Here is a 19,744-nt window from a genome sequence, read left to right as displayed (position 1 = left end):
GTAAAAATCTGTGCCAGACGACTAGAGGCCAAATTCGCAGACAGAGCTGAGCAGCTCCCAAGCTGACAGACATGCGTGCTGCAAATGCTGCATGTGTATGTGTAGCACTTTCTTCTGCATAAATGGGATTATTCATGTAGAAGCAAAAATACTCAGCAAAGAAGTGTGCTCTTTAAGGCTCTTCTCAGGTAATGAGGTAGGCACGTATTTATCTGCAGACTGTCTATGTGTTAGCCCCCTGGAACACCCCATTTGTGGTTTTGGAGGGAAGTAGAAATGCAGCAGTTAATTTTCTGTACCTCCCCTCTCTTCCCTCAGGGGTGACTGGCATGTGCTCTCCTCTTACATTTGGCTTTTTATTCCCTCTCCTGTAACAAGTTTTCACTTCTTAAGACCTGCATTCTCTAATGATTGCAGAAAGTTCATCTGAAAATTTTGTTCCATTTTGTATTGTAACAATACTATCTCCCAGGAGACTTTGTTTAGTAGACTTAAATGCTCTTGTTAGAGTTCACAAGTGGAATTTAGCAAAAGAATTGGATTCCATCAGCAATATAGACTCCTCAGGGTGATAGGGAATTATAGCTAAGTAACACCAGCACATAGCTAGTTTTGAAAAGACATTAACAGTCTGCAAACATTGAAATATCTCTTTATTTAAGAAGTGCTCAATTAAGTCCCAAAAACTTACGTTGCCTTTATTTTTAAATGTCCAATTTAAACCCACAAAACTAATAAAGTTTAGTTATGGATAAAAATGGAGCTGACATTACATCTTTTAACATACACTTAATTTTTTTTAATGTTTTCATACATCTCTGTGGCTCACAGATGAAATTTCCCACCCTTAGCTTTCTGCCTTTTGAATGTAAGTCAGACCGTTGACATTCCTTTGAAAACTATGATATCTCTTGATACTGAAAAGCTTTGAAAAAGTTTCAGTGATAGTACCTTCTTGGTAATTCATTATTAAAATAATGTGGGGCCCAATTTTAGGTACAAAAGTAATTCATAGTAATTCTGACTTTAAAAACATTAGAAAAAATAAAGCCACTTTTGCATTGAAGGAGTGCCCAAAAGCATTTGAAACCACTGGTTTGTATTTGTTTGTGTTTTCCTCCATATTTGTGACTTTTTGGTTGGTTTTGGGTTGGGTGGTGTGGTTTTCTCTTCTTTTTCTTAAATGATTCTAGGCCTGGGATAGTAAATTTCAGCCTGGAGTGAATTTTTGGTGTTCATATAAATCCTAAAGCGAGAGTTTAATACTACCAACCAGCTTTTTAATGGCTCAAACCTAAGTCTTGCCCACCCCCCAGAAAAAGAGCTGGAATATTTGAAAACCTCAGCATTAGATTTTGCTCTGAGGAAACTGGCTCTCAGAATTTCTTTCCTGTTTATTTTGCTTTTCAACAGACTACAAATTATAACATCTATGCTGTTTCATGGGTTTATAGACCTGCTTACTGCCTGGTCATGTTGGGCAGTGGATGGCAGCCCATCCTGGCAGCCACCACTAGAGATGCTCTGGGTGGCTGGCAGTCCTTGTGCTTGTAAAGGAGATGAAAGAGTGAAACTTTTCATGGGTGGTCATAGCTGCCCTCTTGAGAGAATTGGCAGGACCTGTTTTGATTTGCAGCTGTCATTTAAGTAGGTGACTAACTATGGTTTGTCTTAATCATTAAGATAAATGCCTTTCTGGCGAGTCGTATTTGTGCAGTCATTTCTGATTGACTGCACTTGAAAGGTTTTGCCTTTCCTTAATATGGCAAACTTCCTGAAAAGTTCCAGTAGCCCACCCTCAATATTTACAAAAAGCGACCCCATTTTCTACCCACAGAAAATACATAACTTTTCAATCTCATCTTTTTTTTTCCTAATAAAACATGAAAGTAATAATTACTTTTAATTTGGAGTAAGAAGTATTATGCAGGATTGACCTTAACCTTTAAAGAATCTGGGATCTGAACAGCAATATTGTAATCAAGTATACCTAAAACTTCAGTGCAGCAGGATTTTAAGACTGAAAAAACATGACTGAAGCTTTCAAGTCAGTACTATTGGTGTAGAAACCATTACATTTACCATCTGAGGTTACTACTTGAGTGATGACTCAGTATATCTATAGTACCTAACTACTTTTTTAGGTATATAGAGCATATTCTCAAACCCAAATCAAGACTACTTTGTAGCTGTGTCAGTAATCCTAAAACTGCACTGTTCCAGCCAGTTATAGATCATGTGAAATGGGCTAATTTGTTTCTAATAAATCATAGTAGTGGTGAACCATGAGTTTATATAATATGTGATTTAAAGACAGAAAGTGAAAATCCATATATTTTCAATTAAAGTAACAAATCTTCACCTAGTGTGTCTTTTTAGAGCCTGATGTAACTAGAAATACTTTTGATACCTAGTGTTGTCTGTATTCTTAAATTTATCTACAACAATCTTCAATATGTTTATGTTTGTTGTAGGTATTATTAACAAAGTAAATTAGAATTGTGCTGCTTTTACATCATTTGGGGATATCCTCTAAGGCTAAAATAGTGTATATAGAAACTTCTATTCAGTAAAATTAAGAGATTTTTATAACTCAGACTAATAATTTTCTCTTGATCAGCTGGATTTTGTTCAGGATTCAAATGCAACTACTGGCAAAACGTTGACCTAAAACTTAGACTAAGCTTCCTTCTTGTGTTAACACAGAGTTCTTGCTAGTAATGAAATAATTTAGAGCCTCATTATTCTTTCTATGGGTGACTAATTTACACAGGAGGAAAGTCTGTGTATTACATCTAAAGATGCTTCCTGGTTTTGTCAAAGGCACTTGGGACTCAGAAATTAATCTGTAAGGATCCACCTTGCTTTCTGGATCCAACTTGCCTTCTGGTCCATTAAGGGCTTCTCTGTTGCAGGAGCTTTGGTTTTAGGGAGCAAAACACTGTGGCAGTTTTCCCAATAAACCTTGTTATCTCAAGTAATCTTATCTCAGTGACATGAGATACCATTCCTATAATTCTGCTGTTTAGCATTTGCCTTCATGGATAACTAACTCATGAAGGAATGAGCCTATTCCTTTTGCTAAGAATGCAAAAGTGTTGAAAGAAAACCACCTATTGTTTGCTGTTCATAGCAATCAGAACAGTAACCTACCATTGTAACTGGATATTGAAACAGAGTTACAGGCATGCCAGAAACTAGATTCTAAAGGTGTGCTTAATATTTGTAACTTTAAATTGTTTTTTTAAAATGCATTGTCTTCTTGTATTGCAAAAGCTCATTCCTCTTCATAGTTACCAAAGCAGTTAACATTTCATATAGTTTCCATATGTTATGCTTTCAACAGTGAAGTAATCCTATGGCACTGACAGCTGTTGTGCAGAGTGCTATAGCAGTGTGTTAAACAGAATCCATCAAGAAAAAGAGCTCTGCGGAGCTAAGCTACTTTTTAAGTTTAAAATGGACAGCAGAAATGTAAAGGATGTGTCCCCCATGAAGGAATTGAGAATGGAGAGGAGGAGGAGTTAGGTGCTCAAACTTTTTTTGTTTGGATGTGCTATTGATGTATAGCCAAATTAATCTGAATTTGTAGCAGGACTGCTATTTTTATCAGAATCTGTGGCTTCTGTCAGCAGGAGGTATATGTGAACTCTATGTCAGGTTGATTCAGAGGAGACTATGCAGCATTAAATTAATAATCTGCAACAGCTTTTTGTCTGGGCAAAGCCTACATTTTTTATGGTGGGCTTTTTTTTTTTTTTTTTAAGGACAGTGCACTGCAAAATATTTTTAATTAAGGTTTTGAAGGTGCTGGAATTTAGACTTGGAGTCAGGTCAGGTCAAGGGAAACAAGTACAAGGTGATGGATTTTTGGAAATATACAAATTCAGGTCATGTACTTAAGCACACTTCTAATGCTAAGCACCTGGTACTGAGGAGATGAGTGCCTGACTTGGAGCACATTACAAGCATTTTGGTAGACTGGGATTAAGCATTCTGTGCTTGTAGAGTTGTAAGAATTTAGGTATGCACAAAAGCCTGACTTCAGCCATTCACTTCCAGAACTCTTCACCTGTGTTAGTGTATTGTACATGCTCAGGTTTAATCATTACACCTCCTGCTAATGTAGTGTAGTGTCATGAGGATGTAATTGAAAAAATAATGAGAAGTAGAAATATGAGCTTGAATCCCAGGGCTCTTTTTATTAAATCATTGCTGAGAAGTGGGCAGAGAGTGCTACATTTTTGTGTGTTTGACTTATGGGGTGTCTAGCTTTAGTAAAGCACAAATCAACCAAGTTCTATTGCAGCTTGAAAAGTCACACTTTCAGATGTCTGTGGAACCATCTCATTAGTTGTTCAGATTGACAGAAGTTTCTGTTTGCTTAATTGCCTGTTCAGAGATTAAAGAACTTTGTATACTGTGTTTTTATTAAAAACTAGATATATAGACCCACTCTTGTATAAACAGTATGGGCAAGTAAGCTGTACTTCACAAAATGAAGACCAAATTCTGTTCTCCAATGTAATGAAAGTTTGTCTGAATGCATTTCAGGCCTACAAGGTACCATAAAATATCTCAAGGCAACTGTTTTGTGGTCTGTGGCAAAACTGAGGGAATTCACTGATGCCAGGATTTCATATTTCTGTACAGATGACGAAAGGGAACTTTCATTATAATTGTTGGAGCCAAAATGGTTCCATCTAACTGCAGGTTTGGGGGCCTATATTAATCCTGCACACTAATTAATGTATACATGTGTTTGCCCAGCATTTAGAAGTCTGAGGCACCTATTCTAATACAGCCTTACAGGTGTTCTTGTAAAAAAAAATAAATACATAAATAATTTTCTTTTTTTTTTACATGAATGGCATTGTGCAGAACAGTAGATCAGCATGTAAGCTAACTGTAATGTATGTGTTTGTGTTTAGATTTGGTGTGACATTATAACATGAGCTGTTGGCTGAGGTTGTGACTGAGCATGAATAATAAGTAAAATCTGTGGTAGCTTCTAGTTTCTGCCTTAAGGAGTAAAACTGTAGTAGGAGGTCTCCAGTAGCAACAAAAAACAAGAAGTAAAAGTGCAATGATTTCCTATAGGGGATTTCTTAGCACAGGTCAGGTTTGTTCCCAGCAGTGCCTAAAAGCTGTTGTTTTTTCAGAGCTAGATGCCACATTGCCAGAGTGAAAAACACTCAAGTGCTCATCACTGTGCTTCAGAAATGGATCTCTTCTCACTGTCATCTGTTGTCAGGTGACTGTCCAGGTTCCTTAGAGAGACAAGAGTATGTATTGCATTGGGTACTCACTGGCAAAACCAAACCAAACTGAAGTAATTGCATTCCCAGAACGTGCTGAAACTTAAGCCTTGTGGATTCATGGAGCAAAGATGATCTCATATTGCATGCGCAGCAACAGTTCTGTTATCATATCTTGGGTGTGAATGCATGACAAATGATAATTACTAATTTAGAGCCCAAAATCAAATAGCTTGAATGCTTATGAAGACCAAGAACATTATGTTAGTCAAACCTGCACAAATTTGTTGCTCAGAGATTTCCTAATAGACCTAGATGCAAGGAACAAAGTGCCTGAAGGTCTGTTCTGCTGACGGAGCACCAGCAGACTGCAGTCTGTTTTCTCGCCGAGTTTTCAGGGAATCCTGATAAAACAGTGGCACTAAGTAAAAGTAACTTCCACTGATGGATTAGTTTCTCATATTTAGTGTTAATCAGAACATCCTGCAGCGATGCAGAGGGGGCTGTGGCACTAAGGTGTGGTGTTGCTGTGAGTGTCAAGAGTTAGGAGGGGAAGTGGAATAGTTGTGCAGAATGGAAAGGAGGTATTTTGCCCAAGAAATCTAAGCAGGACAAGTGTTTAAAGAGAGACTTTTTCTATTTAAATTATTTCAATTTTGGTTTTGATCTACCAAACAGTATCTTGATTTTTCTCCTGTGCACCATTTTGTTACATGCCATTTATTGAAATCTAGCTGAAATCTAGGCACCTGGTTGCTTGCTCTGCAGTTCAGCTGGACCTTAACAGAAATATGCCAGTTGTCCCAGGCTTGATGGCTATTTCTCTGACAAGGAAGGCCAAGTTGTCCTAGGCAAAACTGCAGTCTTTAAGGATTCTGCATCCCCCCAGCCCCTATCTGCCTTACAGCCAACACAACCCATGAGCATCTTATTTTTTCAGAGGTTCAGAATTCCCCCTGATGGAAGGCTGTAACCTTCTAGAGATGGAGCAAAATAATGGGGATTCTCCTGTAACTAACCTTTTCAGTGGTTTCCACAAGGACACACATCAGGATAACCTCCCCCTGCTTAGTCCTTTTTTTAATCCCCTCCTAGACTAAATCACCTAAGTAGAGAAAGGCCTTTACTGCATTCACAAAAATGAAATTCCTTTTAAAAGGCCATTCACAAGTGTATATAGAGGAAAGTAAGCTTCAGGTAAAAATAGCTGATGGGAGGAAATAGGGCTGTGCTATGAGGGGAAAATACATGATGGGTGGGGAGGTCTTCATCACAATTCTTCTCATAGCTTTCCTCTGCATTTTCTGGGTTTCTTCCTTTTCCTGTATTATGGCTGTGTTTCCCTTATAATTCTGATAAATTTCTCATTTCCTTGTTAACTTGGCAGTAAAAATGTATTGAGCCTAGTTTGCTATAAAAATATGTTCTGGGAAGATTGCTCAGTTGTTAGATTTTTGTGCTTTCCACTAGAACTGAATCTTGCCAGAGGAGAAGGCACAAAAAAATTAACATTGCATCTTATCTGAGCTTGCCTACTACAGGTAGCTTTACATGTAACCTCCTGTTTATTGTATTTCATCTTTCCAGCCTCTTCAGAGCATTCTTGTTTGTTACAGACATAAATTGCACCAGCAACTGTGAAGCTACTGTGCTGTAGAATTGTATTTTAGTTGCACCTACCTGTCATTAATTGTATGGGAATTTTCACAGTACTCTCCCCAAGGAACAATTTCATCGAAAAGTAACTGAGTTGTCTAGACTATAGCAACTCATAAAATCATCACTAGTTTTGGGGTTTGAGCTACAAAGCAGCAATGGCAACATGACTTGTAGATTTAAAGCACTTTGAAGCACAGGAACTGTTTTATAACCAACATCATAGTAGTCTGACCTGGCAAACCATTTTTAACAGGGTTGAGAACAGAAAATGTACAGCAGACTTCAAGTAAAGATTATCTCTGTGTTAATTTGTGATAGATTTTTGTGTAGAAGTGTACCCACTGTACATAGACCTTACTCCTGCAAATGGGGAAAAAAATACATGTTGTGCCTGCCTTTCATAGCTTGTGGCATAACTGGTTTCATGAAGGAATAGCTTGACACTGAAAAAAGAACTTCAGCAGTTCTGGGTAACAATGATGGCATTCATGTTTGTGTGTTTAAACTGCAAGGCCTTATTGGTAGAAGGTTTTTTTTTTTAACTATTTAGCTTTATAAGTAATTTGCTAATTACCTTGAAAATTAACTGAAAGCACAAATGGTTTGTTTGTACCATTGCAGTGCCTTGAAAGCTGAAAAAAGTAATTCTAGCCATACTTGTGCTGTATGTAGTTATGGTTTTCAAGGAGTTTTTTACAGTGCCTAGCAGAAAAAAAAAATGTAGTTATTTAAGCCAGTATTTCAGTGTGCTGAAGATGGTGGAACTTAAGCAAATGTTTGAGTTTTCCTTGCACTGTGGCCAAAGCAAATCACAAGTAGTAAAAAGCAAGGAATAATGTACCATTTCACACTCAATAGCTTAAAACAGAGAGCTTTATTTCACAGGGGAAATGGTGTATTATGAGTCGATGTCAGCCAGTACATGATCATCAAAATGATGTAGAACTCGAGGAAAAACTCTAGGGTTATTTGCAGCTCTCATGGATTACCAAACAAGCTCAAGGGTATGAAGTATTTGCTGACCCCCAAAAACTACATACTTTTTTCATCTTTTTAGTGCTTGTGGCCTGGCAGGTGGAAGACACCACCCTAATTCTTGCTGAAGATGAAGGCTAGTGCTTTGTTCAGGCTATCATAGGCTCCCACTTGTAAGATTTTTCCATATATAGTCAGACAGCATCATCCACAGCAGTTTCTCAGCACTTCTGTCTCTAATGCCAAAGGACACCAGAAGCCAAGGAACAATGGAAAATAACAACTTGAAAAGTATTTCATTTCAGCTTCATCCCAGTGATAGATCATCTTAAACAACTCACACCTGCCAACAGATGTTCTGTACACCTGATTGAAACAGTGATAGCCTCAAACAATGGTTTGGGACAGCATGCCAGGCACAGAGCAGGGTTTGTTTTATCAGAATCTGTGGGGTTTTTAAAAAGAGAGAGAAGGTGTTACTCCCTGCTGAGCATGTTCTTATTTTTGGATGTGAAAAGTGCATTTCTTAGAAACGTGAAGTAGGATCAATTTTAAAACTTAGCAGCTCCTTCCTGTAGATTTTGTGTGTAGGCAGGATGACAGAAGCCTTGATCCTGGCTCAGTAATCAATAGCCATGTCAGTCCTTACTGGTAATTCTGAGTACTGCATTACCACTGTCTTTCAAATTATACTGAAGGAGTTTCCTAAGTCTGGGTGGTCAGAGCATTTAAAAGCAGGTAGAGAGAGGCATCAAGTGTATTTCTGTGCAGAATAAGTCCTCCTGTCCTTCAGTGCATTGAAATGGAGAGTCAGCCATTGCCTCCCTCATTGCTGGTCAAGGGTTTGTAACCCTCCTGGGGCTCATAAGCATGAAACTCCCACGGCTCAAAGACACTGAAAGAGTGCTGAGCTGCCCTGGGTCTCTGCAGCTCCACCACCCCCTGGTCCTCTACAGGTAGCCTGCTGTGGGATCCCTTTGCCATGATTCAGTCCATTTACACCTGAGGGTCTAAGGTCTGGACCAGGAGCGTCTTGGAAATGGCCATGTAGCTGAATCCTGCTGAAACCAGCAGGATTCTTGTGGAGTGAGTGCTACCTGTGCAGTGACAGCAAGACCTTGGGTTGTTGCAGCCTGGTGGTAGCTCAGAGCATCCTTGCTGAGTTTGTGTGCTGAAGGCAAGGCACGCAGCAGTCAGGGCGAGTAAGGACTGTTCCTTAGCAGCTTTATGGCTTGTGTTGTAGGTGGCTGAGTAGCTCTTGTACAGCTGTAAAGCATGTTTAACCCAATGTTATAAAACACATCTCAAATGTATTTTCATAGCTTCATAAACTGTAGTTCATTTATGTAGGTGCTTTTTATTGTAATCCTTTATCTTAAACATGAAACTGTTTCCTGATACCCTTTCTATAATTTTTTTTTTTGTGAAGAAGGAGGAAAAGAAAACCTACCTTTTTGTTATATGCATCAGGAGAGTCCTTAAGTACAGTAATAGTGCCCTGAACTTGTATTTTTCTATTTCTAACCTCAGAATGCAGACCTTGAAACTGAAAAACCAAAATAACATTAATTATGACTGTTCTTCACTGTGGTTTTTGGAGTATAAGTTTGTAACAGATGTGTGGGGGGAGAGGAAGGGGGAGGAAGGATAGCTTGTTTCTTTTTCTCAGCCCCAACTGGTTTTAATTCTTTCTTGAACATTTGGAGAATATCTTTAAACATTTGCCAGAGTTCAATTAACATCCCATGACTAAAGGTGGGACCTAAAAACTAACATGTTTTTCTTCAAATGTATACCTGCTCTTGCTGCTTGTGCCAAAGCCAGGAAAAGAAAGGATTCCAGCTGGCAGAGCTTTTATTACTGTTACATTAATTTGCAGGTTAAGCCTTGAGTTGGGAGGGGTCTGCTAGGTTGATTTATTTATTTGCTTTATTTATTTTCATGATTAAAAAAAAAAATAAAGTGCCATGTAAAACACTGCCATTTAATTACAGGAAGGTTATGCTCTTTTTTTGGTGAGCATTTAACAGCTTATTCTTGTTTACATGAAGTTGTAGAAATCCAGTTTTCAAATATGTTTAAAGTAGAGATTGTGTTCTTGGGTTTATCGTGTTTTTCCTGTACTGTGTATAAACAGAAGATTGTACGTTATTGAAAGCCCTTTTTTGTGGAAAACAGCATTGGGGGGGGAGGAAAAAAAGTTTATATAAGAATGCAAAATAACTTCCCGAGACTATTGGCGCAGTGCGACCATAAAAGCTCAACAGCACATTGTGCAGTGACATTGTAACAATTTGCTTTAGCACCTCTGCAGCCTGCTCAGAAAGTCCTGTTCTACAAAACACATGCCCTGGTATCAGTTGACTGGGTTTTCCAGCATCAGTTCTTTACATGCATGTTTTTGTGATTAGTTACTGGTTTGCAAGTAATTGGAAGTGGAGTTTTTTGTTTGGCTTTTTTTTTTTTTTCTGATTTAGCTTATTACACATATGTTTTATTTACATGTACTTATACATTAAATGTGTTGTACATGTCTACCTATATAGGCATGCAACCTTCTTTCGGTGGATTTATGATCTCTGGATTGGGATTTTATGTTTTAGTTTTAAAGGACGTAGTTTGATGTACTGATACCAAGATACAGATATATATCAAGATAGAAAATGGCATGATTGCTCCTAAGGCCAGAGAGAGCCCCATTGCTCCACCGACCCCCTGGCTCTGGAGGAGTATTTTCTTTTAACCTGAGTATAATTAGTGATGTTTGTCTTGCAGCCCAAATGATGACCAGGTCTCATGTGTAAATAGTTTCCAATTTTACTGACAGTGAATAAGAATATGTAATACTAATATCATGCTACTAGTACTTTAAATAAAAACCTTTATGCTTATTTTATACCTTTATCATTTTAGCTGTACCTCCAGGGTTTCAGGATGTTTTCCCATCTAGCTCAGTTGAAATCTTTCTATACCAAAATACAGTAGATTCAGTTCTTGGCTTTACCTGCAGCGTCTCACGTGTTTGTGTGCTTCTCAAAGTGGATTCAAACCTTGTCATTGAATACATTTTCAGTCTCTTAAAATTCAGCATGAGCTTACATTTAAATGAAAACTAAAGGTGACTTGAGATGTTGGAATCGACCTATCTACCATTTCATTTAAAACATCAAGGTTATCCGTGGTTTGGGTGCATAAACTATTTGTGGGTGATTCTTGTTTGAGGTGCCACCATCCAGAATAACTATAGAAAGTATCCTTTCAGACTATTTCTGTGACTGTGAGAGAGGGTAGAGGATGTCCAGAAACAATAATCTATCCTTGCTTGCTTAAATGCTCCTACCTTTGATATAGGAGACTCTACTCACTGACAGCTACTCTTCAAATGATGCATGTAGCTCTTTGTAGTTGAATCCATATACACATCATTACATGAGGTATGTTTTTTTAAAATTCTTTTGGCACTTACTAACTGAGCCTTGCTTCAGGCAGAGACCGTGGAAAATTAGTTCTTCTGAGTAGTAATAGTTCCTGAACAGCTAATTATTCAGTGTTTGATACTCAATCTGACCTAGGAGAAGACTGGATGGAAGGGTGGTTTCTCAAGAAGCCATTTTCCTGGCCAAATCCCGCTCTGGCTAGTGTCATGAGGAAGAGTAGGATGCTGGCAGCATTACTGGGTGAAGTACAAGGCGAGGGATGTCCTCCTGGCACGAGCGTGTGTGAGCAGCCGGGCAGTGACTGCCCCAGACCGCACGGCCTGCAGGACCTACTGCAGGGGACGTGCCCTGGGCCAGCCCACCCTGCTGGGCACAAGGCCAAGGCAATAATAAGCTGTAACTGGTATTTTGTGGCTCCTTTGTCATCCTGCAGAAGGATGGGTAGATGTCTCTGCCAGCCTTGGCAAGTGCCCATTTGACAAACCATAACCATCTCAAGCAGCTCCCTCAAGTGACAGCAGAGCTGCCAAGCATGCAGTTGGCTTTGAGAACAGATTTGTCTCTCCTCTCCCAGGAATGAGGTTCATAGATGTTTACTGGGGTAAGAGAGAAAAAATTTAACTGGAATTGCATTTGCAATCTAAAATACCAGTGTCTGTAGCACTGCACAGTGCTTGGCTTCAGCTACCCTGGGTTTCCTTCAGTTGTATTACATATGTGTTTGCACCATCCCTGTGGGAAAAATGTGGCTTGTTTTTTTTGGATGATCCTGTGTCTGAAATTTGCTGCCAGAGCATGCAGAACCAATGCACTGTGCCACCCATACCAGCTCACTGCCGAAAGTCCTGATGCAGCTTCCAGACTAAAGACTTGCTTAGCAGCCATGACACATGTTACTTAACTGATTTGTTAACTGATCTCCCCTAGCATCTATTTCCTGTGCTTTATATAAAGGAAGAATATTTCATTTGCAGTGACTCAATATGTCCTTTAGATCAACAATGAGTATCAGCTGTGGGAACGTTCTCCCTGCTGGTGAGCATGAAGGAGGCTGTGTGCATCCATGGGCACAGAGGGAAGAAGTCTGACAAATCCATAAGTGTGCTTTAGCATTGGGTCAAAATTCACATAATAATACTACTGTTTGGTTTGGTTTGATTTGGTTTGGTTTGATCAAGGAAGCTGTCCCAGTATACAGGAATGCAAACTTCTTAACCTAAGAAGTGCTCTCATAAAACTGTTTCTATGAAGTACAAACTGCGAGTCCTGCACAGGACAATGTGTGAAGCTGAATTTTTATGAGAGATCATTAGAATTACCATGAACTTTCAGTGACACTAGCAATGTTGATTCCTACTGCAGGAAGCTAATTTCTTGTAGTTATTCACCGTATGCTTAAATGCATGCTTTCTGGTCACAAAAATAATTGGCAAGAGTGTTTTGGGTTTGTTTTTCTTTATGGGAGGAGAAAGGAAGAACCAGTAATGTTCCTGATCAGAAGCTGAGATAGATTGTGTTCTTTGTAATGGCACACACAGCTTATGCTGGTTTTCATTAGCTTTGTCTTTTTTAGTATTTCAAGGCACAGTAGTTTCTAGCTTTAAAAAGTGACATAACTACAAATGATGTGCACCTGCTTAAAACCAAGATTCATTCGAAGCTGAGGAAAAATCCTCTGCAAATCTCATGGTGCAATGAATTAACTCACACAAAAGTAAAGTTTATCTTGGCTGCAGTGGTACGAATACCAAATGAAACACAGAAACATAAAAGGTGAGGCTCCACATTTTCAGCAGTATTTGTGGGACGTTGTCTGTTACAGAATGTCAAATGATTAACTCTGCAAAATGTTTCTGAGCTGTTTAAATTACTGACTTCATCTGCAAGAAAAAGAAAAGTAGTAGGTGGGCATTCAAGAGGTTGAATCTTTCCTGTAGGATTAAGTCATCTTCTTGCTGGTTTTGATAACAAAACTGACTGGAAGAAGAGGTAGAGCAAGGCTTCATGGTGCAACTTTGCTCTTCATCACACTACAAAGATTTCTTATCACGCAGGTAGTAACCATAATCCCTTTTTGTGTATGTGTTTACTTTGGCAAATAAACTTCTGGGCTGCAGACAGCCTTCTCATTTGTGACAGGTTGTGCTTAAACATAGCATAAAAATTAAAGGAGAAATAATGTTCTAGGATATTTAGTGACCCTGTGTGTTTTCTGTCTTTTCATAACCAGTAATTTAATGTAGCACCTGGCTCTGATAGGACACCCTATGCCAGCTGTGCGTAGTGCTGCCCACCTCGAGTCCATCTCTACCAGTGGAGTACCCCTCCTCTTTGAGGAGCATTGCCATTGTCTCAGCATGGAAAATTCCAATAAAACACCCCACCAACCTAGCATTCTTTCCTTGCTTTATTTTTGTTTCATTTTTTTAATCTGCTGGGGGCAACATAGATGAAGTGAGCCTTTTGGCAGGGCCAGTGGAGCGAGGAGAGGGGAAATGGCTTCATGGGCCAAGACTGAGGGAATATTGCATGCGAGGGTGGGGGAAATATTACAGAGATGTTACTGAGTCATTTGGATAATAAAGCAGTGGGCTTAGGTTAGGCTGAGGTAGAACTATGCAGGGTCCCTGAATGAAAGCCAGATGATGAAAATGGATATGTTAAAAAGCAAGGAGCCTCAGAAAGAGCATTGCCAGGGGAAGGAGGTGGAGAAGACAGTTGTCTTGCTATTGTAGAACTAGTATTTAGTTACAGTAATAGTAATGTATGTTTATACACTGCTTTTCTGAAAACATGTGCTTCTCTGTCAGCCTTTCCCCTACAGATAATGAGACACTTCATCTTAGAGAAGTGGGTGTTGTTGAGTTTTGGAGATTTTTGATATTGAGGCTTCTGAAACACAATTCCTGTATTTTTCCTTTGAGTACTGATAGGGAGAGTGATCATTCTGCCTTCCAAGCACAATGAGAAATGGTAAGGCCATTAGCACGTGTGCTACGGGAACGACTGTTTGTTCAGTCCCCCAGAAGGGCAGTGTGCCCCAGCACAGCATCCTGTTTTCCATGTGCATGGCAATGTCCAAGTGGAGATCAGTGAGCCAGCTGTCTTGGAGCTCTTTTAAGAGTTATTGCAAAGGCTTGTCCAAGTCATGCAGTTGTTCATCTCTGGAACAGGCCATAGGTTAGATGCAAAGGTGCTTAATTTTTTATTTTGCCTTTAAAAAGTAAATATTTACAACTATCATTGTGAAACACCAACCAAGTTAAAAAGAAAAAGAAGCCAAGTTAGACCTCGCTCTAAGTGCAGTGCTGTGTCCTTCCCCTGCAGTGCACCGCTGGTACCCTGGCAAGCTGCCTGGGGAGCCAGCAGCAGCCCACGGCTCAGGCTGCAGTTTGTACACCTGACACAGACTCCTGCCTGGCGTGGGAACAGTTTTGCAAAGCCACCGTCCTCAGCCTTACAGTACTTAATTAAAATACCTCATCTAGGGGCTGTTTAATTACGGCAGCACCAACCTCTGCGTTGTGCTTTTTGTTTTTCCTCTTCTCCTCTCCTCTCCTCTGATGTGTTGCATGCAATCAGTGAGGCACCACATGGGTTGCAACTCTTAGACACTGACAACTGAGGAAATTAAATTCTGAGGTGGAATCAGTTAAAAGCCTGACTGAAGCAGTCTTGTTTTTCTATGGTAACTGAAACAACATAATTATTTAAAGGATAAATTTGTATTGCTAATGAGGGGTTTTTTCCAAGATGCTGAGGTTTTTTTGCATTTTCGTTAAACCAGGACCTTCTTAAATACATTTTGTGTTTTTAATTTACCTTCTTTTACTTTTAAAGACAGTACCAGCAATTGAGTTCAGTAGGACAGATCTGTAACTGCAGTTCCAGCTTTGTGTGGAGTGATGTGCTGCTCAGGTGCTTGGCACTGTTAGTATTACTGGTTTGTGCAAGAAGAATGAATATATTTGTGTGGTCATTCATACTTGAAAAAACCTCATCGTAATAGTAAAATCCATGGTGAGAAGTTTATTTTCAAAAACATTTGCTTGTGCTGTTCAAGCAACCCTTTTCACAGGACTAGACAAAGTCTTGCATTTTCATTCAGTTAATCTAATTAAAAGAAATCTGTAAGGATGATCTGACCTCTCAGATGCTTTTGCATGCATTTTGATTTCTCTTGGCTCCTTCCTTGAGTCTACGTACAAGTGAGAGCATGGGCAAAAGTTATTACAGAAATGAGTCTACTGTACAAGGTTACTATAAAAATGAAAAGGATGCCCTGAAAATACAGGAAAAACTCAGGAAATTCATAATTGCAACGATTCCTACTTCTTCCCACTGTTCTGTATATCTTTTCCCTCATATACCACATTGCATATTAAGGTTTATAGAGCACTGACTGTTGTTGTGTAAAAGCATGGTCTTTGTTATCACTACCAGCAGCGATATGCTTAGTAGATGCCTTAGAGTCTCAAATGATGTTTTCTTTGGGAAGACAAAATCCTGTTTGGAAAGAAATCGCTTGTTCTTACAAGGTAGGGGTTATAATGGCAGAACTAGTTGGTATCAGTGTTTAGAACTGTTGTTTTCTCATCCTAGGAGTGAATTAATGTATTTACAACAGGGTTTTCTGTTGCATTTGCTTAGAAAACCCCACTGAGCTGAAAAGTTTGGAAGGAACAGCTTGAGGAATTTTTTCCATCAAGATACAATCAAGGGCAGGAAATCGTTGAGGCAGAGTTGTGGTTTTGCCTTCATTTTTTTATTAGTTAATTAAACTATAATTCTTAACTTCATTTTAGGTTAACTGTTCCTAGAGGTCAGAAATACTTTCAGAGGTCAATAATGCTTTCTTTGGCTTTCACTGATTCAGTGTGGGGTAAGGAGTCACAGTAAGCAGGGCAGAGCTTTCCAGATGGGCTGCAGCGTATGTGTGCATGCACTCATGTCGACAGTTGTTGACGGTGGGAATCCATCCATCTTCCCTCATCTGCGCACCACCCTGTGTGGATGAAAACCACAGGAAAGAAATGCAGATAGCCTGACATCTGTAAGCGAGCTTGCAACGTCTGATTAAAGTTCGGGAGCCCTGAATACTCGCAGCTACCAGCTGACGTGCGTTTGACTCGGTGGAGGAGAGGTGCGGAGCTGGAGTGAGAGCGCTAGGACAGGGCAAATCTGAAGGCGACAATCTGAGACGATAAGTGTGTTTTTAGCTTCACTAGAAGCAAGAAACGCCAAACCCAAGGCCTCCCTGCACATTGCAACACGGGGTTTTTCTCTGTGAAGCTAGGATGGTTCTGTGAGGCATCTGTCTGCGTTTTCTTCTCGGCGTGCGGAGCTACTCGGCGGCGTGCCGTGAGAGGGCATGGGAGGGAAACAAACAGAGCCCTGCGGCTGTCACAGCGCTGGCTGCAGCGGCGGCAGCTACTCCAGCACTCCGAGCCAAATCGGCTTTCAGCAGAAAGGCTAAAATTTACCAGAGCTGGGAAAGGGAAAGAATAAAGGGGAGGGGAAACACAGCACCACCTCCTGCTGACACCGCAGAAGTTTGCCTCGGCTTTCCCTCTCTCTCCCTCTGTGCATGTATTTTCTTTTTAATCAGCTGGGGCTCTTCCCTCCCCTGCTTATTTTATTTTTTTTTTTCTACTGTATTTTTATAGTTGGAATTCTGCTTTCCTAGTTTCTCTTGTTTCACATTTAACTTCTTCAGAGGATTTCATTAATAGTTACTGCAATTAAAAAATAATAAATAAACTCAGCACCAGCTGCTCAACTGGCTGCCATAGCATATCTGGAACATAATGCAGCCTGTTCGGGGCAGCCACACAATGCAATTTATGCCCACACCTGAGGGAATGGATTTCACAACTATAATTGCTACAATATAATTCTTATTAATGTTGTGTTATAATTCCTATTAATTCCAAAGGGCTAGTAAATGCATTAGGACTTGTCAACATATTGTTTTACACTGTTTATGATCTGCAGAATTACACTCTTCAGCATTGTATTGCATAAATAAAAGCTTTAAAATAAGCTTTAATTGCAGGGGCAGGGGGGAAGCCACTTTTTCTGTTTGGGCACTGGGAAAAATGGAAAGATCCTGGTGTTTGAGGAGTAATGAAACTGCATTCTAAAAATCAGTCCTTTGAACTTTCTGTGCAATGCAGTTAACTGTTTATGAAGATATATATATATTAATAATGCCTGTCTGGTTATTAGAACAAGAACCACTGGTGTCTTTATGAAGGAATAAATAACTGTAAAAAATAAGTTTTTATTTTATAAACCTAACTGTCTTCCAGCAAAGACAGGAGTGGGGAAATTACAAGTCATATTAACCGATGTAATAAATACAAAATATGTTATCTTGCTGTGCTTTTATTCATTCTTATTTTATCTCACTACCCTGCTTTCCTTAGGTAGTGAATATGATGAGGAGGAAGTAGATTATGAAGAATCAGACAGTGATGAGTCCTGGACTACAGAAAGTGCTATCAGCTCTGAAGCTATCCTTAGTTCAATGTGCATGAATGGAGGGGATGAGAAACCTTTTGCCTGTCCTGTTCCTGGATGTAAAAAACGATATAAGGTAAGCAGTAGTGCAGACTTAGATTATTTTCTGCTGGTGTAATGGTGGGGGGAAGCCTTTAAAATAACTTGTACCTTATTTCATATAATAGACATTTAGTAGACAAAAAAAACCCCCACTGTTTATTTTTGTAGTATTTTAGCAGTGTACATATTTTATTCACTGATTTCCTCTCAAGCACAACCAAGTTCCTGGTTTTACAATGGATGTGGCCTTTTGCATCACTGTCTGTTAAGAGGGATTCCGTATAGTGAGTCCTTTGTTTCACGCTTTTTAGCAAATTTTATGTTATTTAGACAAATTAACTGCATGATTCAGGAGGCACTGCCAGCAAAATAATCTCTCAAGTCTCTTTCAGAGACATGAAAAAAAAAACCAAACCTTCCCATTAGTGCCAGAATTAATTCTTTCTGCTAGAGATACTGCCTCTTCTTTGGTAAGACTCTGCCCAGGGTCCTTTTCCTGGCACAGGTGATAGTAGCAAGTCAGAGGTCACCTCAGGAAGGCCTCTGAGAAATTCTGGTATCATTCTGTCCTGGGTCCCAGTCTCTGTGACTTGTTTGCACAGCAGTTAGTGTGTCTGGCTCTGAGTGCAGGACTTGCATCCCCTGCATCACATGCTGGAAAGCAATCCCACCTCTACCTACTATCCTTTTTAAAATTATTCTCCATTATGAGAAATTTTGCCTGACAGTGGGGGTGAAATATCTTGAACTTTGAACCTTGAGCTGGCTGGCACAGAGCACACCTTGGTGTTGTGAGGACAGGAGCAGCAGCCCTTACAGACAGAAGCTATAGCTTCATGTGAAGCAGGAGGGAGACAGATGAAGTTGTACTGAACAGCTTGGCCTTCAGTATGGTATTCCAGACACTGACTTTTGGGAACAGATAGAGCACGTTGGCATGCTTCCCGTAAATCATTTTCTGTGCAGGAAGTATTGGAAAATCCAGCCATTTGTCTATACCCTATTAAAAACAGTGGTGTTTAGGCTGATTTTTATACTAGCCTCATTTTATGGCTTCTTCTTTAAATAATCAAAAACTGGGAACTTAAAACAAGAACAGAAAAATGAAAGAAAAATATAGGAAGACCAGTACCAGTCGAGATAAAATGGTTGTGACAGGAACGAATAACCTGTACAGGAAACCATACAGTGCACGGACACAGGTTTCAGTGGCAGTGCAGCTGTGCTGGATGGGGGCAGATCCTGTGGCAGCAAATCCTAAGAGTGAGATTCCTGTGCAGACCAGTTAATACTTCAGCAAGAAAGCAGTGTGCTCTTAGTGACATACAAGTCCTTTTTTTTTTTGTCTTTGTTTTGGTTTGGTGTGCAGAAATTAGCCTTAACTATGTAATGGTTATTCACTTCAGTTACAGGGAAAACTGAACACCATCTCCAGGGCAAAGGGAAAGATATTTTCAGACTCTGCAAGAATTTGCAGAAATCCCCCATCATTCAAGATTGATACTTTTTTTTTTTTTTTTTTTGCATGTGGTAGAAGCTGTGCCAGATGAGGGGTGTAGTATAAAACCTAAATCCCTAGCTCAGGAAGCAAACAAGCCATGGTGATTGTTAGAAGTCACTGTGCCCACAGGGCATCTATGCATTGCAGAAAACATTCCCTTAATGGGCAAAGGCTAGAAGGAGAACCCTGTAATTTGCTATATCCTGTCTGTTCTCTGTTTGACTGCCAGCCCTCTGTCTTTTTATTGCCCAAATAAGCAAGCTGTTTCTGCTGGCTTCTGCTATCTCACTACCTTCCTCTCAAATGCATGAGGACTGTCTAAGGGGTATCTTGTACACCACTAATGTTAG

At 39.7% G+C, this 19,744-nt stretch overlaps 1 protein-coding gene across 1 annotated transcript in view; it reads left to right on the top strand.

Moving 5' to 3' along the window:
• Positions 1–19,744, top strand: part of JAZF1 (JAZF zinc finger 1) — a 182,788-nt gene that overhangs the window by 156,692 nt on the left and 6,352 nt on the right. The window contains exon 4 of the mRNA XM_054385026.1: positions 17,758–17,927. Coding sequence (XP_054241001.1) covers positions 17,758–17,927 — 170 coding nt within the window. The remainder of the gene's footprint in view (positions 1–17,757; positions 17,928–19,744) is intronic.

The sequence above is a fragment of the Indicator indicator genome, chromosome 11 (assembly GCF_027791375.1).
Source record: "Indicator indicator isolate 239-I01 chromosome 11, UM_Iind_1.1, whole genome shotgun sequence".
Taxonomy (NCBI): Eukaryota; Metazoa; Chordata; class Aves; order Piciformes; family Indicatoridae; genus Indicator; species Indicator indicator.
This window is presented reverse-complemented; position numbering and strand designations above follow the sequence as displayed.